The sequence below is a fragment of the Lontra canadensis genome, unplaced genomic scaffold, assembly GCF_010015895.1.
Source record: "Lontra canadensis isolate GAN:19392208 unplaced genomic scaffold, GSC_riverotter_1.0 scaffold160, whole genome shotgun sequence".
Taxonomy (NCBI): domain Eukaryota; kingdom Metazoa; phylum Chordata; class Mammalia; order Carnivora; family Mustelidae; genus Lontra; species Lontra canadensis.
The window spans coordinates 2,469,280-2,494,716 of NW_022631154.1; the positions used below are offsets into that span (position 1 = coordinate 2,469,280).

A 25,437-nucleotide genomic window follows, 5' to 3' on the forward strand; every position below is an offset into this window, starting at 1 on the left:
AGGCGGAGTTGGGGTCTCTCCAGCCCTTAGATGGCGCCCCCGGGCCCGCTTCTAGCCTCCGTGGGCCACACAGCCCTCCCCTCTCGCCGCCTCCTTGACGCCAGGCAGACGCGAGTGGCCTCGGCACCACCTCCGCGTGCACGTGACCGCACGTGCGGACGGGTCATGCACCGTCAGCGTGGTCACGTGCGCGCACAGGCGAGTGGCCATGGCTTCTCTGCCCCCCGGGGCCGCCCCTTCTGCTTCACGCAAGAGCGCCACCTTCCTAGTCCTTCATGCTGACGGGAGGGGCCGTCCCACGGAGAAACCGCTCCTGCCTGTGCACTGGTCTCCCGTGCCATCGAGTCGATCGTGAGGACGAGAACAATCTAGGGAAGTGGGCGTGGCGGGGATGGCACCACCACAGCGGGACAGACGCGGCTCCTTCACTCCCACCAGGCTCTGGCGTCTGGCTACCTTCCGTGTCTCCGTCCACTCCGCCTTCAGCCTCGACAAACATCCCCTCGCACCCCAGCTACCTTCTGCGCTTCGGGGTTCCATCGGCCCCGAGCTCCCGCCATCCTGCCCTTCTGCTCCCCGGCCCCATGAAGTCAAGGGGGACCACCGAACCCCAAGTCCACAGGTCACCACGTTTCAACATTCCTGGGTTGTCTTAAGAGTTGTCCGTCCCCTTTACAGGTTTATGCTGACTGACCCGTAGCACGCGACGAAAGTGTGTTCATTGTTAAGGCTTCACTTGGGACACGGTCAGAGACCCAGACGCAGCGCAGACATCTCCAGGGTCAGGCCGCTCGGTGGACTCCCTCAGTCTCTGCGGTCTGGCTCCCCGAACCCACATGGAAAAGGAAAAATGACCATCATTTTCGTGTTCTGTTTTTAAAGGCATCGGGTTACTTCCTCACGCCCTCTTCTTTCTTCCCTGAACGAGAGCTTACGAGTCCTCATGGCTTCTTAGCAGGTGAAGGAGGGGCGCGTGCGAGGGGCCCACAGCCTGGCTGCCCGCCCCCCACGCCGCCCCCCTGCGCCTCGGCCCTCCCAGCCCCCGGGACTGGCACCGCGGCTCCTGCTTCCTGCAGCTGGTTTTCTGAGAAGGAAAGGAAAAAAAATGCCAAACAACAACAAAGGAAGAAAGAAAAAAAAAGCAACATGTGAACACCCCCCTCCCAGTAAGACTGAGATTACCTTACTCCTCCCCCAAAGGAACTACACAGAAGCATTTCAGGCGACACACTTGGTATAATGGTCTCTCGCTGCTCAGCCTCCCCACCGCGCCCTACTCCCTTCTCCCTCGGTCTCCGAGCAAAAGAAATTCATTAATGGCTTTTCAGAGATAAATACAATAGAAAAGAAAGAAGTCTGGAACCTGAACTGCAACGGGACCAAGGGCGCCTCGGCCCCCTGGCAGTCCGTCAGAAAGTGTAAGAAGCTTCCTCCCCAGGAAGCAAAGGTGCTTCCTCCTTTCGGTTCACCAGCCTTCCCGGGTGCTGCTCACCAGGAAAGAGGGTGCTCACGTCCCCCCTAATTTACAACAGAAGACACCCATCCCATGCCCCAGACGTAAAAATACAAGTCTATGCCCCTACAAGGATCCAACCAGTCTCATTCCCTCCCTCCCTCCCCCCAACCCTGACCTCTCGCTACATAAATCCACGTGTGCGTCTGATGACGGGAGAAACCGCTCCCGAGCCGCTTCCCGTCCTAGGCGTCGGCGGCGGCCGTGGCCAGGCCCCGGGGCCCCGGCCCACTCCAGAGGACCCGGCCGCTCTTGCTCGGCTCTCGGGCTCCGGGGGCGCCATTCCAGCGCCGCTTCAGCCGGAGCTTGGGGGGCATGAGGGCGTCTTCCTTCTTCTCAGGCGCGCTGGGCTCTCTGCCAGGCCTGTCCTCGCTGTCGTCAGTCACCTCTAGGGCTTCTTCACTCGGGCTGCTCGCGGGGCCGGGCGGCCAGACCGGCGCGGCCGGGCGGGCAAAGACGGCGCCCTTCTCCTCCTCTGTGGTCCTGCTCGGCACAGCGCCCGCCTCGCGGGAGCGCTCCTCCTCTCGCCCCGACGGCCGGACACTCTCGGGGTCCTTGTCGGAGACCGGCTCCACCTTAACCCTTGGGGGGACAGGAGCCACGGCGGGCGCGGTGCCGGGGCCGGACGGCTCACTGCTCTCCGCCCTCTCGCGGTTCTTCCGCCCGGCGGGCGGCGGCTGCAGCTTGATGGAGAACTGGGCGGACTCCTCGGGATGCGGCTGGCACTGCAGCGGCGGGACCGTGAGTCCTGGGTAGCGGGGAAAGGTCCGGGGGCTCAGATGGTAGTTGAACACAGAGCAGGCCTGAGAGTGCAGGTAGCGCTTCATCTCCTCGGGGTTGAAGGAGAAGCAGCTGCTGCTGGTGAAGGGGCTGAGGCCGGGCGACGGGCTGTAGGAGAAGACGGTGGGGGTCAGGGAGAGGGCCGGTGAGATGGGGACGCTCAGAACACCTCCGCGGCCGGGGAGCGGAGAGACCGCGAAGGGGCTGTGCGGGTCAGGGTACACCCCAGGCCTGCCGAACAGAGGGAGCACGACGTCAGGCTTGCGTTTCGGATGGCCGAGCCCCCCTGCGACAGCGCTCCGGGAGGACAGGAGATCCACGCCCCGGCGCCAGTCGGCGGCTGAGCCGTCCTCCAGCCCCGGAAGCTCCCCCGTTCTATCCGCGCCATTGCTCGACTCCTGGCCGGAGGCAGCGAGGGAGCTCACGGAGAACCGGCCCGGCTGCGCGTCACTCGGTGGAGAATGGGGGTCCAGAGGTGGGAAATGGAACCGGGAAGAGGCGGTTGGCACTGGTGGCGCACTCTGGGGAACCACACCTGTGATGGGGGAGAAGACAAAGGCCGCTTTAGAGGACTGGCCATGCGTCGTCAGCGCGGTCCCTCATGCTACGTGAGCCCAAGATGTTTCCATCTCGTTACGACAGGAAGCCAACACTCCAGCCGCGCCGACTCCCTCTGCTTCCCGTCTTCCCGGGAGCACAGCTCAGCTTCCGTGACTTGAGCCGGCTGCCATCCCTCCCTAGCCCTTGCCAACCCTGTCTTCACCCTTTACTGCCCGAGACAAACATTTATTGTTCATCGGGACTCGAGAACATCGATTCCACGAAGGTGGGGACCTGCTACGGTTCACAACGAGCCGTGAAGCAGCTCGTAGTTAACACCTAGTTGGGGCGAAGCAGCGGCCGGGCGGGCGCGGGAGCCTTCCCTCCTCCAGCTCTAAGCACTGCGCGTAGGTCCCCTGCGGCAGTTCTCAGCTCGCTGAACGGTCTCCTTTTATTTTCATAGTTTTGGTTTTATCTATCAAGCAAGAAGCAAACCAAACACACACACTGGAAACGATGCGTGCGGAAAGCGATGCATTAGAAGCCCAAAGACTCTGGACCTCACATAGATGGAATCGGGCAAGACCAGATTTAAGAACAAAAGCAGATTAAGAAAGGAAAGGCCGTATGTTCGTTAGGATGAGTTCTCATGGAAGACTTTATACTGTTTCTGATATAAAATCACCACAGGGATTCAAGTATTTCTCGACCTCTCTGAATCTGTTTTTCTCTAACGCATTCTACGCAGCGATCTCCATTCCCATCCTGCTTGCACTGCCACTCAGGCCCCGAGCAGGCTGGGGGACGGTACAGGACCGCCCCCCACCCCCAGGCCCTCTCCCGGGTCAGCCTGCTAAAACCAAAACTCGCCTCAATGCAGAAACCGACACCACGCTAAACACGTCCGATTCAGAGGCCCACAGGTTCTCCACTCCCCCAAAAGGTCCTTCTCTGAACGAGGCCTAAGAAAGGTGTGTGCCGCCAGAGGCCTCAGAGCCCCTTCCGTAAGTGATGTCACGAGGACTTTTTACACTCTGGGGCAGAGATAAGGGAGAAGGAAAAATAAGGAAACCCCAGTGAGGGTACGGTGACCCAGAAGAAGAAACAAAACAGGGCGTGAAGCCTGGCGTGACTGAGAAGTGCCCCCATCAGCTGCCTCCCTCCGTTTCTGAGTAACGGGCCATCCTCAGCCGGGACCCTGGGTTTGGCAGTCGTGGACATTGTGGCTTCCAAGGCACATGCGACCGAGTGACACTGCCCGAGTGGCACTTCCCAAACTGAAGTTCCACAGAAACTGCTCTTTGTCCCCTAAAGCCAATGACCCAATCCCTCAATCAGGAAATGCTGGTGCCTGACCTTGCATGTAATATGACTGGCATCAAGAAGGTCCCAGGCCCAAAGTCTGTCTCCTCCGGCCTACAACCGCAGCTAAAATTCCAGCTACTGTTTGATTCACTTGGGTCTGGATATAGGTCAAGAGCTCATCTACTGAAAAGCAAAAAACCACTTTCCACGTGTGCTGAAGGACTACAGGAGTAGAACGCGGTTGGGGCGAGAGGCCAGAGAAGGGCTTGTCTCCCGAACGATTTACTTTTGTTTCTTTTTAAACCGGAGGGTCCTCCCTTCTTTACGCAGGGTAAGGTACGCTGGACACTTGCAAGAAGAGCAGAGAACACACGGCACGTTCCACGCGAACTTAGGGAAGGTGTGACCGAGGAGCGATGCTGGCGGGGGCGCTCGGGACCCTCGCCTCGGACCCAGTGCAGCCGCCCCACTGTCACATGGGGTATGCGGAGACAACAGATCCAAGGCTTTGTTTGACAAGTAAGCTTCCTGCGTCCACAGCTCTGGAGGCAGACGACCTTCAAGGAGCCACTGGGAAACTGGAGCGGCCTAGCGGACACATCCGGGTGAGAATCGCAGCTCCTGCACCTTGTTTCGTGGCACGTGACCAAATGGCTTTTGACCCCTTTGGCAAAATGGAAATAACAAGACCCTTGCCTAGGTTCAGACCCTGGCTCTACTGTTTCTTAGCTGTGTGACTCTGGAACGCCTTGCTTACTTTTCTGTGCCTCCGTTTCCTTATCTGTAAAAGGGATAGCGACAGGACGAATCCTCATGTTATGAAAACTTAAAGGGTAACAGTATTGGCACACGGCAAGGTGCATGTCAGGTATTTGTTAAGACAAGTAATTTTTTATTACACAATAATCACACTTTAAAAACAAACACTGTAAAAGGCACATACTATTGGAATATGCACCGTATTGGAGACAAGAATCGTAGAGTCGTGTTCAATTTCCCAGGTGTATTAACGTTACTGGGGTCATGGAGGAGAATGTCCTGTACCTGGGGGATACGCCAAGTACCCAGGGGACAAATGTCACCATGTCTGTAACTTAACCTCAAAATAACTTAAAAAGTACGTGTAAGAGGAAAAACATATGTGGCAACAGTGTCGATCATTAGTGAATCTACAGAGGACACGTGGGTGCTCACAGTTCTGTTTTTCCCCATTTTTCTATGGGTTTAAAGTCTTCCAAAAGACAGAAATACCGCATGGGGCGGGGTAGGGAGGCACAGAGTGAGCGCTCCTGAACCCGCCCGCCCTGCCCGCTGGGGTCTGCTCCTCATTTCCCCGGGATGTTCCCACAGCTTCTTATGAGGAACAATAAATGTTCAAAAGTACAGAGTAATTATTTTATAGCTTTCAGGAGTAACGACGACCTACTGCACGCAGAAGTACTCCCCGCACCACCCAAATATCAAGCATTCTACCCTGCACTGTCAGAGGGGAGGTCGTCGATGTGGAGAGGGAGGGAGAGCGCTCACTTTGCTTCTTACTCCAGACCTCTGGGTCACCTGGGCAGGTACCACCGCCACCCAGACAGGACCTCGCTGACCTCGGCGGCCTAGAGAGCTCGCCACATTCCACACGGCTACTCGGAAATGTGCTCAAGCTCACCTATCTTATCTCTCCTGCTAGTTCTGAAGTTCCTCGAGAGAAGACCTCCTCCATAATCTTTTCTTTTTGTGTTTAGGATGGCGTCCCAGTCCGGGCGAGAACGCAGGACTGTTCAGCCCAAGCTGGATTTCTCGCTCAGTCTCTCAGCAACGGTTTCCCGAGAAGCCGCTCAGCAGGTAACTGTGCTCGACCTGCCCGTGTCCGTCTTGGACTTCGCTGTCCTCCGTAATTTTCTCATTTGTAAACTGTGAGTATTGAGATACACGCTTTACAGCAGGCTGGGAGAGTTAAAGGTGGTCACTCACAAAAACACCAAGCAAAAGTACGTCCGTGAAACAAACGCTCAGTAAACGTCACCTTTCCTGTCACCGTAAAAGTTGAATCCGGAACATTTGGCCCCTCTGGGCAAATTTCTTTATGAGCTAATGACTCCCGCTCTCCGGCGTTATCTATACCCAGGATACCCAGGACGTAAACAACCAAGTACGTACCTAAACGAAAGGCACACGGCTCTCCCTTCCCTGTGACTTCATTCCACTAGGGTCTCGAGCTTTGTTAAGGATCAATGCTGGTCCCACTGCTTTCAGGGAGATGAGGCTATGGTAGGCCATTGCCATTAGGCTAGAAGACCAGAGTCTTCCCAGAGTGAGGATCCTCATTTTCTCACCCTGGAAGGGCACACTACTCCCCAGGGCTGGTGGGTGTGCCCTGTTCCAGGCTGCCCAAGAGCCGGACTTCCGGATTTTCAACAGACAAAAATGGGTCAAAGACCTAATAACAAAGCAACGAAGCCCTTTCTGGTGGGGAGCAGGGGTGAATGGTATGGAACAGCAGCACGTTCTCAGAATTGCTGGTATATCCACGTCGAGTCCCAATTCCTCTAGGTACTACACAGGAAAGGGGCAAGAGTGAAAACGAGAGGAAACGGGATTCCAGTGGCTACAATAGGTCTGATTTCCTAACACCTCCTTCTCAGGCACCAGGCAAGAAAACAGGTTGTAATTAGATGCATTCCAATACCACTTTTTTTTTTTAGCACATGCCCCAGGGACCGGAGGGCGTGGCTACAGGAGAGATGAGACGGAACTGGACGATAGCAGCATCAAGCCCGAACTGCCCTAACTTGTTGTGTGCAGTTAGTGACCTATCCGCAGTGGATCTCAGCAGTACAGCCTCGGCCACACCCTGCTCCGATTTTTCAAGTTTCTTCCGACTCTTCTCTGAGAAGTCAGACGACCGCAGCACCATCAGCTTCCTTGGCTTTAACACACATGGCCACGGAGTACTGACGGACGGGTCAGAAACTCGTTAAACACCAACTACTTTCCTAGAGAGCGAGAGGTCTTGACTCTGAAATGAAAGCAACCAAGCCCCTTCGGAGAGACTGGACAGAGGCCGCCCTGAAGCCCCGCGAGGAGCTGTGAGGGAGAGCTACGCGCCTGCAGCCCAGACGGGAAGCCTTGCTGCACTTGAGAGCAAAGAAGGTCAAGTAACCCCGGATCTTACTCTCTGAGGTGCTGGGGCAGATCAAAGACACTGCTTCTCACTGCAAACACAGACCTCCCCTTCTGTGATTAAGGATGCTGTGGTTTTGATGATATTCACTTGATAAGGGAGAGCTTGATAGTTTCACAGAAAATCGGAAGTGCTTGTAGAAACCGGTTCTCGTCTACGAAAGAGCCGTGGGGCAGGGCGTTAACACTGAGTTCTAGACTGAAGGACGAACAGGAACCTACGGAACGTAAATCCTAAAGACGACAGAGGAAGAGTATCTGGGAGACACAGATAATATGCACGAAGGAGAACCAAATAAACACCTCAACACATCTCTCTGATCAGCAGAGCCTGTCACTCCCCGCACAGAACAAACAGAAACCACGGCAAGACTGTGGGCAAGACCGTGGGCAAGACCGTGGGGCCCATCCACGCGACTCCAGTCTTTCTACAAATCCTTTAACGCGCCAGGTCTTAGACTTGGGCTTTTAAACTTTTTTTATCAACTCAGAATATCAAACGGAAAGAGTTTGCTTCTTACCACTCGACCGAATGTTGATGAATGGGTAGTTGGGCATCACCAGCTTGTTGAAGTTAAATTTATACGTAAACCTTTTCCCTTTTGTTTTATGAAGGATCCTCTTGTTGTAATAGTATCTGTAGAAACAGGAAGAGGTGTCACTCGATCTTCTAACTACTGACAATTTCTGACACACACAGGTAACCACTGATCAACAGTTCCAGCTCTAGGCATGACATGGAAACATCACTATCGTTCTCACCGGCCTGGCCTTCGGGTCAGGGCTGGGAGACTTACTCAATTTTCAAACGAAGCTCTAAGTCCTTGGGTGGAGCTTTACCAAGGCGATCTCGCTTTAAGATCCTGAACAGCTCTCCCAGTCCCAACCACCTTTCCCTCTGTCACACTACAGTTTCAGTTCCATAGTCCATTTCCTTCCTGTTCCCCTGTATGTCATTGCCCGGCCCAGGTGGGGGCAGACAAGTCTCTTGGGAGACCTGATCCGGCCAGTGTGGAGGCTGAGCTCCAAGCGCAGATGAAGAAGCGCATGACCGTCTTGCGGCGGCAGGTCCGACAACCACACACCCCGACGGGGAGGACAGCAGGCAGCCTGGCCGGCTCCACTTTCACAAAGATGCGAGAGAGGCCCCAGCACAGTGGCTGCCCAGCTCTGACATTCAAGGTCACTAAGAATGAAGAAAGGCAGGGGACTTGGGCAGCCCTGCAGCCTCTGGCCCGGCATCTCCTCGGTAGCACCGCTTACGCACAGCCTTCTGGCCCCTTGAGGGCGAAGAGGTTATGAAAGGTAAAAACTGGCAAGGGGAAAATTAAGAACCTGAGAGAAGCTCAAGTGGCTAATCTTTAGACGTGTCAGAGCAACCTGCAGACGGACAACCGAGCTCACAGGCGTGGGTCCCCAACCGCAAGGTCAGGGCCGTTCAGGGAGCCCTCTCCCGTGTGCTCTGCTTGCTTCGCTTTTCCCAGTTTCTTCCAGGAGAGCCGAAAGAAGAGAAATTCTAACAGGCTTCCCACAGGGAAGCCTCAACTAATCTTCTGGATTACAAATGAGCTCCAATCCGTGTTTCACCACACGGGCTCGCCCACCACAGAGCAGAGCCGGTTGTCTGTCAGGACCCAGCGCCCACCGCGCTGGAATTCCCTCCTACAGAGAACCAAAGATATGCCTCCTCTCCTCCGGGGCCCGTGCCACTCAGATTCAGCAGCTCCTCGACTCCCACTTCCAAGCCGCACATGATTCACGGAGACAGTGCGCCTCTTACCGCCCGATACCCTTTTCATCCAACATCCACCCAGCTCCTTAGGCTCCCTCCCATCTGTTAACAGCACCGGTTTGGGAATCCTGCCCCTCACCGGAGGGCCCGGCTCAGCTTGTCGTAGTTCATCTGGGGTTTGCACTTCCTGCGGCCCCAGAGGCGGGCCACCTCGTCGGGGTCCTTGATGACGAACTCCCCGTACTCCCCCTGCTGCCAGGCGATGACGTGGCGGAACTCCTCCTTCTGCAGCAGCTCCAGGATGAAATGCCACAGCTGGACCTGCCGGGAGCCCGGGGACGCCTCGGCCTTGCAGGCCCAGTCCGGGAACGGATACCCTTTAATGTGAAAAGGGCAAGGTGCGGGGAGTCAGGAGTTAGGTTCAGACGTATCCGTATCCCCGACCTCATATCCCGATGCTCAGAATCTGGAGAGCGCTGTGCAAACGTGCCACAGACACGCCTTCGGTCAGCCGCGGCCGAGCGCCACAGGGAGAGGAAAGCAGGGACATGTCACCCTTCCTGTGGCGACCCTCTGCGCTGCTAGCACGGGACACCAGCACACAGGTGCGCCAGCCTCTTGCTCTTTCCTGCGTTCCTAAATCTCACACCTACTTGCCCGAGGGCAGGAACGTTCCAAAAGAAACAAACAGGAAAGACGCAGTAACGTTTTCGGGAGATAGAGCTGAAAACCCCTTGTCCCTGAGGGTGGAACCGTGTCTGTCACAGGGAGGAGACACTAAGGCTCGGGATAAAGGTGTGGTGGCCGGACACGCTGACATACATCCTAAGACACAAGCCTACGGCTGGGGTGGCAGCATCCACCCGGGCAAGAGGCTGTCTGGTCCGGGTCTGACATTAGTGAACGGAGCCCGAGCACAGAGAAAAGGAAGCCCCGAGGGACATTCCAGGAACGCGAGAGGATTCGCTGGTGCTCACCTCCACCTCCTTCGGGCTTCTCCGCGACGCTACAGCCTGCTTTCATCTTCGCCCTCCTGCTGAGAGACACAAGCCGCATCAGTTACTTTAGGTACTATTTGTTTATCCTCCTCCCAAGGTCTTCCGGCAGAGCCTTTCCCCAAACTTCCCTTCCTTATGTAATCCTTTTTCTTTCAAATATGCCACCTCCAGACTGCTAATCCCCAAGCCACCAAATGATGGTCCTCAGGTCATCAGCGGCAAAGGCCGTCATTATCTCTCACCTGACTTCAAACCACAAAGCGCAAGCGCTGTCCTCAGTCTTTGCTTGCTTCCTCCTGACCAGCCGTTCAGATGTAGGGAAGGAAGGCGCAGTGAGCGGGTCCGGAAAGGCGGCCAAACAAGCCGGCAGTTTTCCTTCTATCACTAGACAGACCCCGATGCCAGGACACACAGGCCTGAGTTCACCCAGATGTACCAGTTTTAAAAAAGAGTAGAAAAACCCAAGTCCGTCTGACTGCAACTCCAGAAAACATCTGACTTTGATTTACTTTGCCGAATTACGGGAGAAGGAAAACTCCTCCCAGACACGAACCCCCTCCTCCTTGAGAAACACCGTGGGACACAGGAAGTAAACACACACGCAGTTACTCTCATCGCTCAGAAGTATTTTTACACTTTCTCCTCTGACGGGAAGGAAGGCAGGCGAGCGCTTCAGAGAACCTCTGTTCAAAAGGCGCAGGGAGTCCTGCTGCTGTCTGGACGCACCGTCCAGACTCAGTTCCTCCCTGAACCCCGTGCCCAGCAGCAGGCAGGCACCGATCCGTCCACCCTTCAACAAAACGGAGGGAGGGGTGAAGCTGCCTGAGGGAGAGGCGGGCGGAGAGGGCAGCTCCCGGCTCTCGGTCCCCCAGGGTGGATGACAGGCCCTGCACCCACATTAGCAAGAGCGCTCCCGGGCGGAATGCAGGAGCCTCGGCGGCCTCAGGGTGGGGTGGCGGCAAATTCCTAACCTTGGAAATTTCATCTAACCTCGGATTCCTCCGGATCCTTGGAGCTTCCACCCCCCCACGAAGATAACCCGCGAGTCCGTGAAACAGTGAGGACGACACAAACACCCCCGAGCAAGGAGAAAACAGACGCAAACACACGCGCAGTCACACACACAAGACACAATCACCCGGCGCCGAGGCAGCAGCTTCCTCCGCCGCTGCCCCCATCTCCGCGACAACCGGGCAGGGAAACGCCGCTCCCTTCCCCAGGAGGCCGCCCGGACTCCGGGTCCCGGACGGCTCGGTCGGAAAGCAGGGCCTCCGTCCTGCCGCAGAAGCGCCCTCCAAGCGCACGACTCGGGGATCCGACCCCGCCGCGGCAAGGACTCGACCAGGAAGCCTCCTCCCGCACGCCGGCTCCCCGGTCGCCCCTCGCAGGAGCCCGCAGGCGCCTGTCCACGCCGCCCACAGATTCACCGCGAGGTCGCTCGTCCCGAGTCTGCAACCCCCCCGGGCCCTCGCCCTTCCTCAGCTCGCGGCCGTTCCCGGGAGGGCAAGGCGGGCCGAGGCCGGCGCTGCGGCTGCCCCGCGGCGGCGAGCTGCCCGGAGTCCCGGTCCCCGGAGCCTCCCTCCGTCCTGCCTCCGGCCGGGCCGGCCTCGCCCCGGGGCCCCGCGAAGCCACCGCACGAACGCGCCCCGGGTCCCGGCCGCCCCTCACACACAGGGGGCCTGGTCGCCCCCGCGCCGCCGGCGGCCCGGCCAGGCCGGTAGGCGGCCCGGCCCCGGGGACGCAGCCCGCGAGGCCCAGGGTCGGCCCGGCGACGAGGCCGGGACTCACCTCTGCCCGGCGCGGCCCGTCTTCGCTCCGGTCTCCTCCGCTGCGTCTCCGGCTCCTCCTCATCCACCCTAGCAGGAAGTGACCTCCGCGGCCGCTGTCGTCACTTCCGCCCACGACCAGGGGCGGGGCCGGGCTGGGGCGGAGCCCAGTCCTCGTCTCTCTCCTCGCCGCAGACGCCGACTTCCGCCGCCCCGCCCCTGCGCTCCTCCCGTCGGGCGCCGCGCTGCGTCACGCCGCGGGGGCACGTCACGCACGCTCGCGGGGGGCGGTGCGGCCCCGACGGACGGACGGCGGGACCTAGGGACCCGCGGCCGGGTGGGGGCGGGGGGAGCGTGGCCCGGGGCAGTCCTGCCGCCCACCCCGCGGGGTTCGGAGCGCTGCGCCCGCCGAGTCCCCGTGCGCCGGGTTCCGGGCCGGGTGTCCGGGGCAAGCGCTGGCTCGCCTCTCCCCGAGTGGCTGGGAAACGTCTCCCTTTCCTTTCCTTGTGCCCCGTTACCGCGCGAGCGGTCGCGAGTGTCTAGTGCAGAGCGGTCTGGGCCTGGCCCGAGGCTCGTTCGTGGGGAGGGCCGCCGGCAGCTGCCAGGCCTTGGTCCCCGGCTCGGGGCCCACCAGGGGCGGGAAGGGGAGGAGGGGTCGGCAGGGTCAGCAGAGGGGCGCGAGCGCCGAGAGGGGCAGACGCGGAGAACGGGACGGAACCCGGCAGGACCGGCGGGTGGGGACGAAGAGCAAACTCTCCTACACCTTTTCCTCCCGAGGGCGGTAGAGCGGGGGGACATCACCATCCGTCCCCTCCGTCTGGGCTTGGCTGTGCCCCGAGCCCTTCCGTAGCTGGTGATGGGTTAACTAGGAGGTGGGTCCCCTCTGGACCTCAAGTTGTCCTTTTTTTTTTTGTTTAAAAAAGAAAGGATAATAGCTTCAGGTGGGCGGGATGTAGGTCTTCTCTAGTTAGAAAAGGATACGACCCAGGTGACCAAAAGGAGCAAAATTCTAGTGGCCTAGCGAGGATTGCTGATAGGGCGACTATACCATGACCTCTTTGTAGGAACTGTCATATGTACTTTGTGTTTTCTTCAAGTGCCTGGAAATATTCTACCTAAATATCTGATGTTTGGTGGAAATTGCTTAATAAAATACTGGGGTTTAGCTGAACGATGTAAATTGTAGTTGGATTCTAGTGCCTTCAGGTACTAGCTGTGTGACCCCCATTAAGTAACCTAACCTCTCTGTGTCAGTTCATATAGTACCTGCTCATGTGGTTGTATTAAATATGTTAAATCATGCAGAGTGGGTAAAAGAAGAGCCCGTTGTAAACAGGGCAGATGAGCAGATATTACCAAAAGTAATCCTGAGACTCATCATCACAGAAGCCCTTAATCTTACTGGTTGAGTCAACTCAGAAACCACAGTGATGAGGAACAGCTTCCTCTGAAAGTCTGAAATCGCTAAGCCTTGGCTTGGGGCTCCAATTGTCGTGGTTACAGCCAGCCCTTCGCCTCCAAGGACCCTGTGTTGTACAGAGGGCCAGCAGCCAGAGCCAGGCAGTCTTGGCAAATCCTTACCCTGGTCTCCTAGTGGTTCTCTGCTGCTGCTTCTCTGGCTAATTAGGGTCACAAAGGATGACTTGAGTAAGTAAACAGTTAACAGAGACAAACAGGTTTCTCTGCCTGGCTGGAGTCTGAATGGATGTATCCAAGTAATGTTTATGTCCCAGCAGAGCTCAATGCAGCTTTTTAACATTAAAATCTAATCCCTGGCCTCAGACTCAACAGGCAGATTTGGGTTTGACTGTGCAAACTGGGAATTCCCTAAAAATTCCTGGGTCCGGGGGCGCCTGGGTGGCTCAGTGCGTTAAAGCCTCTGCCTTTGGCTCAGGTCATGATCCCATCCCGCATCTGGCTCTTGCTCAGCAGGGAGCCTGCTTTCTCCTCTCTCTGCCTGCTTCTCTGCCTACTTGTGATCTCTGCCTGTTAAATAAATAAATAAATAAATAAATAAATAAATAAAATCTTTAAAAAAAAAAAATTCCTGGGTCCAGATAAGTAAGTTTCTCTGTGGTGGCAGAATCTGGAAAGACTGGGATGGTTAGGGGCTCCTTGCTCAGTGCACTCGAGGTCCCTGTCCCCTCACTTCCTCCCTATGGCACCTGCTGCCTTCACCTGCTCTAGACAGGCTTCCACAACCATGGAGTTTCTTCTTGCCCCTGAAATACAGAGAGCACGAGCTTTCTGAAAGCATGCGGTGCAAACACGGAGGCATAGTCTAGGAGTCAAGATAGGTCGTAACTGCTCTTGAATTTCCATTTGCTCCAGGCCCTCTCTGGCCAGTGCCACTGCCCACTGCCCTGCTTCCTACCCATCTTTGCAATTGTCCCACATGCTGGGAATGAGTTCTGTTCCAAATCTCACACTCTCAACTCTGCTCTCAGCACAGCACAGCTACTCCATTGCTTCTAAACTTTAAAAAAGAGAGAAGAAAAAGAACCAAAGTTTATTTTCCTTCCAGAAAACCTTTCCTGGATTGGGTGTGTGTGTGCGCGCGCGCGCGTGTGCCTGTGTTTCGTCCTTGCCCTGCTTGCTTTTATCGCTCCCATTTTAATTTGTGCACTTATATTCCACATCTCAAACTTCCCTGGCCACGTGTATGGTAGAAATGCTTTCCTCTCTACCCGTGGGGTTGGTCACCGTGGCACATCTACTGTGGCACATACCATCAATATGGCGTGCACATGTTTGGTCTTCTTGGTGTGTTTGTCTTAGCCTGCAGGCCCTCAGAGGTTAGAGCTCTGGGGGATCCCTGGGTGCTCAGGCCCTTCCTGTGTCATCGTTTGAAATGCTTGATGATCATTTCCTTCTCTGCCAACACACGAGCTGGTGTGCTGCCAAGACCTCCCTTAATCTCCTCTCAGTGTACCAGTAAAATTCAGGTGGCCTCTTCCCCCAGAGGGTGTTCTCATTGAACTTGGATTCAGAAGACCTGAGTTTCAGTCCCAGTTCCACCCTTTGCTAACTGGGTCCTCTGACAAGCCGCTAAATGAGTCCTAGCATCCTCATCTGTGAAAGGGCGACACAATCGGTGTCCTTGATGGGGACAGAGTGTATTAACAGCAGTGCAGTGCTGGTGAACTGTGAAACTCTTTATGAAATTCAACGGTCATGGCTACTCTCGTTACTCCCAGACCCACACTGTTCTTGGTATCGAGAACTCAAACTTCACAGCCTTTATCACCTAATTTCGCAAAGCTTGAGGGAGTTGAATGTTTCCAACGTGGGTAGGAAGCTGATAGAAAGGAATTTGCTTTGAGAATTCAGGCTCTTGAGTTTCTCATCCAGGCATATGTATTGAGGCGGACCTTGAGACAGGACATTTTAACCATTCCGTGCCTCAGTGTCCCCATGCATAAAATGATCATGTTAAGAACTTACAGAAAGAAAAATACACTAACTTTAGAACATTATTCATATGGATGAAATCAAAGACTGAAGGGCATACGTGAAGTCAACTCATTTCCTTGCTTTGCGACTCAGTTTCCTTTCAGTAATGTGAAGATAAATTATGAGAATATAAACTTTGACTATGGATTTATTTGAATTTTACCACGTTGGACTCAAGTAGATTACAAGACTTTTGTGTTTTGGTTTACTTTTCCCCTCAACCTCAGGTTGTTGTGAAGTTGGAGGACTTAATGTCAGTAACACGAGTGGGGATCCCCAGATTAAAGGTTAAATGAGTCCAAAGCAGAAGTAACTTGGCCCGGAGGCCCAGCTCAGCCAGGAGAGGTGGAGCCGGTCTGTTTGTTTAGCAGCGACCTGGGGACTCAAGGACTCTCCCTGATTCCACATCCATCATGGTCCACGAATACCCCTTCCTCTCATTTCCCGTTTTCAGGTCTCGGTTCCCCCAACTCAGGGGAGCGGGTAGTGAGACATCACAAGGGAACGGAATAGGAGAGCAGGATAACCACGAGGAAATGGCCACTTAAGCTATTTTGGCTTTTTTTTTTTTCTTTTTCCTGGCAGCCTAGGAAAAAAATGTTCCCCTAGCCACATATGTGATTGCCAGCATCTATATATTTCTGAAAGCTTGCTTCTCCCAGGAAGCCTGACGATGTTAATTGGATAGGAGGGCTACCTCCTCCTGATCTTGACCCACCTAGGGCATGTTTTTCAAGGCCCTTGTGTGTTTATACCCCACTCCGGTAAGACCTGAAACCTTGACCAGTCTGCTGCATAGAACTTTTCCCTGTCTTTCGTGTTTGCTCACTGTTTGTGTCTGCTCTGGCTCTGTGTTCTTTATGACTGTCTGCACCATTCGTCACCCGAAGAGGTCAGGGACTGCGTATCTGATTCTCATACGATGGCCAGCAAACATGATTATCACTGTAATAGACCCTGGGATCATAGTCTAACAAACGCCCAGAATAATTATAGCGATCGATCGATCGAATGGGGCCTCAACTCAAGTTAATTAAAAGGCAATTGCCTTGAAAATATTTTAGAAAAGCTTCCCTTTAATAATCGTCCACGGATTTTCGGATGTGTAGAGTCTTAGAGATGGACTGAAGGTCAGAGGTCATTCTTCCATCCTCTTGCTAAGTGTACCAGCCTCTCCTTGGACCCTCACCATGACGAGGTACTCACTGCTTTGCCTAACACCTAGTCAACCTAGGTTTCTCACTGAATAGGTCATACCCACAAAAAAGTATATGAAAATCTATATGTTTGTTGAGAAGCAATAATAAAGGTGCTTAAGTCCATATGACCCAGGCAAAGAAACAAAGTTACCACACCCCAAGGTTTTTTTTAAAAGATGTTATTTATTTATTTGACAGACGGAGATCACAAGTAGGCAGAAAGGCAGGCAGAGAGAGAGGAGGAAGCAGGTTCCCTGCCTAGCAGAGAGCCTGATGCGGGCTTGATCCCAGGACCCTGAGATCATGACCTGAGCTGAAGGCAGAGGCTTAACCCACTGAGCCCCTCAGGCTTCCCTGCTTCTCCCTTTTTTATCCAAGTTCAATGTTTTGATCTCTCTGACTGTGGAAAGCTCTTCCTTTGATGGAGCTGAAATGTATCCTGATGCAACTACCCATGACTCCCAGTCTGGGCACCGGGGCTATGCGGATTAAATGGAAGTTTTCTTCCGTGTGGCAACCTGTCATCTCTCTGAAGGCCAGGACCACGCCTTCTGTCAGGAATTATTGGAAGAAACATCCTTACTTCCTTTCCTCTTCACATGTGACTTCAGTAACTAAAGCTGACCCTCCACGGAGCCAGGCTCATTAATGAAGCTAATTCCTTCTTTGTGTGGACACTCTCGGTCTCCCCCCTAACCCCCGCCCCCGCCCGCTACTCTCTCTCAAGACGGCCTTGGATAGGATGGACTGCTTCAGAGGCCAGAATGTTCTACGGAACAGTCAGTCAAAACCCTCTGGTTTTGTTATGAGAACCATCCGGGTCTTCTGTTTAGTTTCAAAATCTAAAGGCCAGAGTTTACTTTAATTATATTCATTCTTGTCAGCTTGGTTTGGTTGCTTTGGCTCCGTGACCCGTTCCAGCCTGTCTGTCACCTTGATCTACTGGAATATAGTATTGAATGATTTACTGCTAGAGAGACTCTGCTTGGAGCAGACACTAAAAAAGCTTCTGCAGAATGTATTAAAACATCAAGTGTGAAAGCATTCTAAACCCCACTGACCATTTCCTGACTGGCTCAGAAGTTGTTGCAGGAACTTGGAGTGGGTCGTCAGGTATGGGGCCTCTCCTCTGCGGGATGCCTGTTAGCAGAGCTGTAGGTCATGGGTTTCCGAAGAGCGGGGTGCTCAGTGTGGGAGACTCGGGCGCCGAGCTAAAGCCACGGGGGGAAGTAGCAACATCAAGGTAATGCTGTTCAGCACGCTGGCCTCAGGGTGAGGGGAGTGGGGTCAGGTACGGGAGCTGGGCAGCCCAAGGAACTGGAACTCTACCCTGTCGTGGCATCAGTTCGGAAGGCGGAACTTCTAGACACATGTAGTGCCAGGCATTTCTCTCTGAGCAATTGATTATTGACATGGGCTGGGCTCGCGCTCTTGCATGAATGCCTTCAGACCGGGTTCATTGGCATCACAAAAAAAAAAAAAAATCACCACCGTTATAACAACAAGTCTTGATTTTGCAGCAAAAATCCGGGCTGCCACCACTTTCAGGAAAGAAGAAAAACTCAGACCTTGGCAGGAAAACACCCTCGCAGGCACCTCCTCCTTCTGACTGTTGGGAAACCACCTGGGCTCAGAGGCCAGGCATCGCAGGAGCTCAAAGTTACGTGCGTGTGCAAGTGGCGTCTTGTCTAACTTCCACGCCATGCGGCCAAGCCCTCTCCTGTCCCTGCGTGCCAGTCTGGTCCACAAGGGTGCTGCTTTCTCTCAAGTTCCTCGTGGAAAATATTTTGCCCTGCCACTGCCCCTGATGGCCTGAAACACTAATTGAACCCAAACGTTTTAATTGAACCTCATTACTTGAGCCGTGTGTGAAGGAGGCACGGGTCCCCTGGGTTGGCACCGGGGCGGGAGGAGGCTCTGCTCCGGGCGGCACAGGCGTCTCGTGGTACCGAAGTGCATCGCCCCTGGGAGCCCAGTTACTTGGGGCAACTTTGTGTCCCTGGTCCCCATTTACTCAGTGTACTTCACGCCGTCGCTGCCTGAGTCCTTCCCCTTGAGGCCGAGAGGGAAGTAGCAGTGAGACAGAGTCACGAGCGGCTTTCCAACGTTGGGGAGGCCAGAATTTGGGGAACCTCCACCCAATCGGCCCCTGACTCCCACAGTGAAGGCCATTCGTTAGTTAGGCGCTCGGCTCTTCCCTATTCTTCAGAACGCAAAAGGTCAGACGTGGGGTTTTGTGGAGCAAGAGTGACATTCCGGTGTCCCGCACGCTCAGCGCGGACTCCGGGCGCGTTCCCTGCAGCCGGCAACGCCAGAGCGAGGCACCACTTCAAACGGCTCATGGGGACTCGCGTAGCCTCACCGCTCAGATGAAGTTGCTCCGAGCCCTGTGGGCCTACCCGCCAAGTTCACGAGGACCGTTCTTTATCAGTAGAACAGAAGAGCATGAAAGCAGGTGGCATAAGTACCTGGGGATGTAGTGTCTTGGCAAGTACCAACAGAGCAGAGAGCATGCCCAGTTCTGGAAGACAGTTTTCTGGAAAACATGGTAACTCCTTAGTTTAAATAAAAATATTTTTTCACACCCTTCTTTCTTTCTTTTCAGTAATCTCTAAAGCCCAGTGTGGGCCCTGAACTCATGATCCCAGGATCGAGTGTGGCGTACTTCACCGGATCAATCAGGTAGGTGTTCCATTGTTGTTTGGTGTTTTAATGACTCATTTATTCATTATTCATTCCACAAACAATTCAAGCAGCAGACACTCTGTGCCACGCGCTATGCCACACTTGGAGGGTCAAAGCTCACGAGCTCGGTTTCCCCTGACCGTGGAAACAGTCCATTAACAACGCTCCCTACCGTGATTCAAAGGTGTGAGCCACAGACAACGTAAGGCAAACATACAGCCAGAGTTCAATGTCGTAATCAAACGTGACCTGAGCAGGTTCATCTAGTTTGTTAAGTTCTGTGTGTTCATTCCTTCAGTAGGTATTGGCTGAGCACGTCGGTGAAGTGTGCTCGTCATCGCGGGTGCACACATGCCCGGCCTGCTGGCCTCTGTCGCAGCGATCGGAGGACCTCATGGGAGCGGTGGATGCGGGAGCAATTAGCCTGACACAACGCGGGCGCGGGGCCAGACGTCGCGAGCCCCCCCACCAGCCCTCCCTGACACTTGCCTTCTGGAGGGCAGAACTCTCTTCCCATTCTAAAAGTGAAAATGACTTTCCAGCTTCCCTTGTATCTGGGAAAAGGGCATGTTACCCAAACGCGCTCCGCAGATTTACTGGAAGGGTTCTGGCAAAGATGTTCACTTGAAAAGAGCGATTCCCAGAGAGGGATTTCCGAAGCTGCATCTCCCACCGTCATGAAGGAACTGTGCTCCCATTTCTTTGGTTGAAGTCCTAACTCTCAGTCCTCAGAATGGGACCCTATTTGGAGACAGGGTCTTTAGAGAGGTGATCAAGTCACAAGGAGGCCATCAGGGCCTATAGGACAGGCTCACTTAGAGCCCCAACGTCACTGAGCCGGCTCCGGAACCATCGCTTCCAGGCTTCTGGTAAAGAGACAGTAAGTCCCTGTTGTTCAAGTTGCTTCAGATGTGGGAGTTCTGTGACCCCTAATCACAAGCATCCTAACAGATACATGCAGGGCCAGAGGCCTCGTACCGAGATAGGAATCAGAGGGACACTGAGAAGACTTGTCTAGGTGGCAACCCAGCCTGGGTCTCTTAAGATACTCGGAAAGTAATCAAGTAAGTGCCTGGACGAAGGGCATTTCAGAAAGGCAGGATTACACGGAGAGCAGAAGCCACAGCACAGTGGGAGCAACTTAGTAGCGACAAGCCTTTGGTGTCCTAGGAGTCCCAGCGGGGAGCTGGGAGGGTTGGGGAGTGAGGCCTGGGGTTCTTCACGGGGAGCTGAGCCTCACTGGTCCCTCTGGGAGAGCTCTTGTTCCCTTGGGATGGGATGGGGGAGAGGCACGGTTCCTTCCTTCTGGGGGTCAGAATACCAGGGGAGAGGCGGGGATCCCAATCAGGAGTTTCCCAGAGTTGAGGGGAGAGAGGAGGGAGCAGAATTCAGGTGGAGTAGAGATGGGGAGGAAAGACTGGCAGCAGAAAGTTCTGGAGACACACTTCCCTGATGCCGCACACCTTACTGTGCCATACAACAATTGGGCCTAAATGGCAAACGACCATATTTATAATGTAGCCAAGAGCAGAATGTGGAACCGTATCCCAAATGCCAAACATCGTCAATTTGCATCACTTTTCATGCAAGACTTTTCAAAGGTACTACCTACTTCCCTGTCTTTTTCAGCAGAGTTGACTAGATGTCCTCTAGCCTTTTCTCGATGACTCATGGCTGTCACTATGAAACAGAGGTGTCCCGGTGCGGAGGGGTGGGGGTGCCGCACCCCTGCGGCTCTGCCTTTATTCCCAGCCCCGCACTTGCGAATCTGTGTGGTCAGGGAAAAGGCCACCAGGGAAAAGGCCACCAAGCCTCTCCAAGGATGTCTCCTCTCCTTGGCCGCCTACTTCACCGGCTGGCTGTGGAGTAACTTGGAGAATCAGTGCAGAAGGGCTCAGCGAACCAGCGCAGAGAGAGGCTTTCGCATCCTCTCCTAGAGCCAGGTGGCATAAGACACGGGGCTGTGTCTGTCTTTGGGTCCAACTGTCTTTTGCTGTTGGGTCATCGGCTGTCTCTTCCCTGTCTGGACGCTTCCCTTGCTAGAAGACCCTTTACCCACACCCCACCCTGACCTCCACAGGCCATGCACTGGGAAGCCAGAGGTCAGCCTCCAACTGCATTGCCGGGTGTAACCCAGGAAGGCTCTGTGTGGAGGCCTGAGAACCTGGCTTTGGTTCAAGCGATTTGTGTCCACTATTTTGGGGGCTTAAAGGCTGTTTTCACTTCTGGATTTGGGGCTGCCTTCCACAGAACCGAGGGTGTTGGAGCCAGACCTCCAGTGTGCTCGGACGGCTGAGCGAGGTGTCCGGCATCCACCCCTGCTGCTCGGTCCATCGGGGGTCGCGAGGCCAGGCGCAGACCCGTCCTCCCCGCCGTGGCACACAGCAGGGCGTGGAACAGATCCTTGGCTGTGGCTGTTGCCCAGAACTGCTCCCCGGATTCCCTCCTTGAAGGATGGGGGGGTCCCTGAGTTTCCACCTCCCCGCCTTGCCCTCTAAGGGGGCCTTGAGGAGCACGTTGAGGGCATCCAGGCTCTCACATGGACTGTGGGGACTCGGGATTTACGGCCCAGGTGTAGGAAACAGGCAGTTTGCTGAAATGGTGGAGAATTCCATGACTGGCTGTGTGGCCCGCCGGTTGACGCCTGGGCTTCTGCACTTGGCTCTGGCAGGCCGAGGGACCACTTTGTGGCTCAGTCTCGTCACCTGGAATGCGAGGTCAATGCATAAGGAGCCACGGTCCCACGGCCTGTGAAGCACTGAGTACAGACCCTGGAAGGAAGTCAGGCCCATTAAATGGAAGTGGGTGATGCTGATCGGAAAACCAGTCCCGGGAGGCAGTGAGGCTGGGGGGTGGGGTGGGCATAGAGTCCAAGCTCCTTCGGACAGAAGGGGACCGCAGGAGCTGTTAGGACACAGGGATGGGGCATTAGTAGAGGACAGCTAGGTGTCTGCATCCAGCAAGTTCTAGACCCCAGGCTGGCTTTTGAATCATCCAGTAGGGGTAACTCCTAGGATCTGGGCAGGCTCGGTGGGGGTACAGAGAAGTGAGGGGTCCTGGGGGGCCGAGGTATGTGGGGAGCTTTAACTTTCATATCAAGGAGCTCTCTGTGGCCGTGGCTGTGGCTGTCCCATGTCCCCTCCCCCACATCCTTCCTGCTGGGTCCCCATCAGCTCGCCCTGTGTGAGGATTAATGATGGCCAGAGATCCTCTGATACCCCTCCCTGCAGACCTGGGATCTAGTTCCCCTTCTCTGGAATTTTGGCCACAGAAAGCGCATACAAGATCCCGGACTGCATGGACAGGGAAAGGCACCCAGCCTTTCCACCATCTCAGGCAAGACGCCACACACAGGAGAAAAGTCATCTTGGAGAGCCTGGCCATCCAAGCCACCATCTGAGACCGCCAGGTAACTCCAGTCTGAACAATGGGTTGCAGAATCGTCCCGGGCGTCCTGTCAGACTCCTGGCCCGTGGCATCATGAGATACGATAAATAGCTCTTGTCTTAGGCAAGACATTTTTGTCTTAAATTCCGGGGTGGTTTACTGTGCAGAGATAGAAAACAGAACCAAACCAAGGACCAAATAAAGTTTATTTGCGATATTTTGAATGGGAACCAGGGATTTCAGGGCTCAGAAGGGCTCTCTCCATGATGTCTCTGTGGAAGTGGTCCTCGAGGTAGTGGTTTGACTGTAGAACGCAGTCAGCCCCTTCACAGCAGCTGATTGAGGACTGAAAACTCATGGACCGGAGAAAGCAGACAGATGAGTCGTCTCACACCCACAGGGGTGGGCTCCACTGCTCACATGGTGGCATGGGGACGCGCAAGGATTCAGGACTTCCTGGGGAGAGGAGGCCCTGTCCCCTCCTCCCACTGAGTACTGGAAGAGGGTGGAAGGCCTCTGAGCAGAAAGAACTGGCAGCAGGACCAGCAGACGCAGTTTCCAGAACTCAGCCAGCTCTCCTTTCCCTCAGTCGTAAGTGGACAAACGGAAGTTCTGCCCTTGGGGGGCGCAGCCACACTCACAGCCTGGAACCAGCAGGCCCTGGCCCGCCCCGGCACTCAGAACCCCAGATCCCGGAGGGCTGGGTCCCCGCCCTGGCACTCAGAACCCCAAGTCCGGGAGGGCTGAATTCCAAACTCCCTCACTCAGGTCCTCTGTCATGTCCGCAGTCGAGCTGGACTCGGGACCCTGGCTCTCCTGGGCTGTTTTCCAGGGGGATTTCTCCCCTGGGTCTGTGCTGTTTCCTATACTTTTGTGGCTGAGCACAGGAACACACTTAAGTAATAATTATTTCACAATTTCTGGGACGTGGACTCCCAGAGGTTCAGCCTTCCACTGAGTCGTCACCTGCGGTCACTCGGGCAGTCGTGGGTTTGCTGTCTTCGACAGAGGGGACAGCGGTCCAGAGCAGGAGCTCCGAGCTCAGCAGGAGAAATGCGGACGCCGAGCTCAGCAGGAGAAATGCGGACGCCGCAGGGAGAACGTCAAAGGGGTCAGCTTCGGTCCTCAACCGTTTACATTCTAGGTGGGGATGTGGCATCTGCTTCCTCCAAGCGGGTGGGGGAAGGCAGGAAGCCGTGACTAAGCAGGTCTGAGCTGTCGCGCTGCTCCTGGAATGGAGGGGAGAGGGGTAGGAGAGGTGCTGGTCACCGAAGGCCTCATGGAGGAGGTGATAGGTCTGGATTGGGAAGGAGGAGGGAGAGAGAATATCTAGGAGCAAACGTTTTGTGCAAAGTTTCAGAAACAGACAAGCACACTCATGTTTGTGGCCTGATAAGAACGTGGCCAGAGATAGAGAGCAGGCCTGGCCACGGGAGCCGGAGAGGTGCCATCAGAGAAATGGGGGGCCTCCCGGACGCTCGGGAGCGCCTTCTCTGATCCAGGGGCCCGGTACCACACGTCTGGGCCCAAGGCCAAACCTTCAGCTCTTTCTGTCCCACTCACATTTCCCTCTTCCCGCTGTCTGAGCAAGTCACGCTGCAGGACTGATACCGGTCATCTGCCTCCTGCTTGCCGTGTGCCGGGCATGGCTGGAAGCCCCTGGGACTAAGGGCATTCTGTATGTTCTGACCAGGAGAGCACAAGTGTGACAGCGCTGGGAACAGGGTGACAGAGGCTTGGTGCCTGGGCCCATGGAGCCCTGGTCCCTCAGGGCGGCCGGGCCAGGAAGGAGCTGGTGTCACAGTTCCTATCCTTCTGAGTGTGGGACCCAGGGTCACTGTCCCTGTCTTCCAAGTGCAGGACCCAGTGTCACAGTCCAGGTTGTCACCCACGAAACCACCTGACAGTCATTTGGAGACATAGGAGGGACAGACCCACGTTTAGCCGTTTTCCCTCTTCTCTGCTCCGTCCACCTTTGCGAGCTTTGATTTCCTCCTAAGACGGTTGTATCTGCCGTTCGGTGTTGTTCTGAGTGATGTGGAGAACAGAGGCAAAGAAATGGAGATAAATTTCACCTTCCTTCGAACCTGTAGCCCGTCGGCAAATACGCGAGGCGGAGGGTAACCTTCGCCCAGGAACTCCCAGCTCTCTGACTGTTAACGCCGGCCCCGAGGGGAAAACAGCCTTAGCTTGACCACAGCCCTGCCTCGAGGATGCTGTGCAGCTCCTGCAACATAAGAAGGTCCTTTTGGGAACCTCCTAGGTCGTGACCTGCCCCAGCTCCCAAGCGTACGATCAGTTGCTTCCCACAATCCCGGAGCAGCCGGTTCTGCCCACGGGTCCTGTGGGTCCATCTTTTTGCACCGAAAACGTCTCCAGGGTTTTTCTTGGCCGTGGGTGCTCAGACCCAAACTTCAAACCACATCGCTAAGGACCCAGCAGTCAACACAGAGCCTGGCTGTGGGGAGAGCGGAACGCGAGTCGCTGTTTCGACCGTCAAAACCATGGGCGCTGGGCGGAGCAGGTCAGGAGGCGCCTGCAGAAAACCCTGGATCCGGTAAGCTCTGAGCCTCAGTGTCTTCATCAGAAGGTAGAGATGATCGTGTCCCCACCTCATCGGGGGAGCAAGGGGGAAAGGACACAAGACCACGAACACTGAGGACGGGGCCTGGTTCCTGGTGACCAGTAGCCATTAGGTGTTGTGATGGCGAGCCCTCCTCACGGGAGGAGGGCTTTCGTCATCCCCACACGGTCGCGGACCAACAGTCTCAGGTTAAGTGACTAGTCCCAGGCCACCCGGACAGTCACTGCTGAGCCAGGACTTCCGCGAAGAGCAAACACACCGGTCCACACCGCCTTCCTCGGCTGCAGGAGGACACGCAGCTGTCTGGTTCCACGGCCCTCT

The 25,437-nt window shown here is 55.3% G+C and overlaps 1 protein-coding gene across 1 annotated transcript; it reads right to left on the reverse strand.

Annotated features, from left to right (window-relative positions):
• Positions 1-404: 404 nt before the first annotated feature.
• On the reverse strand, positions 405-9,594 carry LOC116859667 (ETS translocation variant 3-like). Its single transcript, XM_032845131.1, has 4 exons — positions 9,531-9,594; positions 9,184-9,421; positions 7,834-7,949; positions 405-2,828 (listed from the first exon to the last, which is right to left on the reverse strand). Exons 1-4 carry the CDS (start codon positions 9,592-9,594, stop codon positions 1,699-1,701), a joined length of 1,548 nt encoding a protein of 515 aa, XP_032701022.1. The 3' UTR covers positions 405-1,698.
• Positions 9,595-25,437: the final 15,843 nt, after the last annotated feature.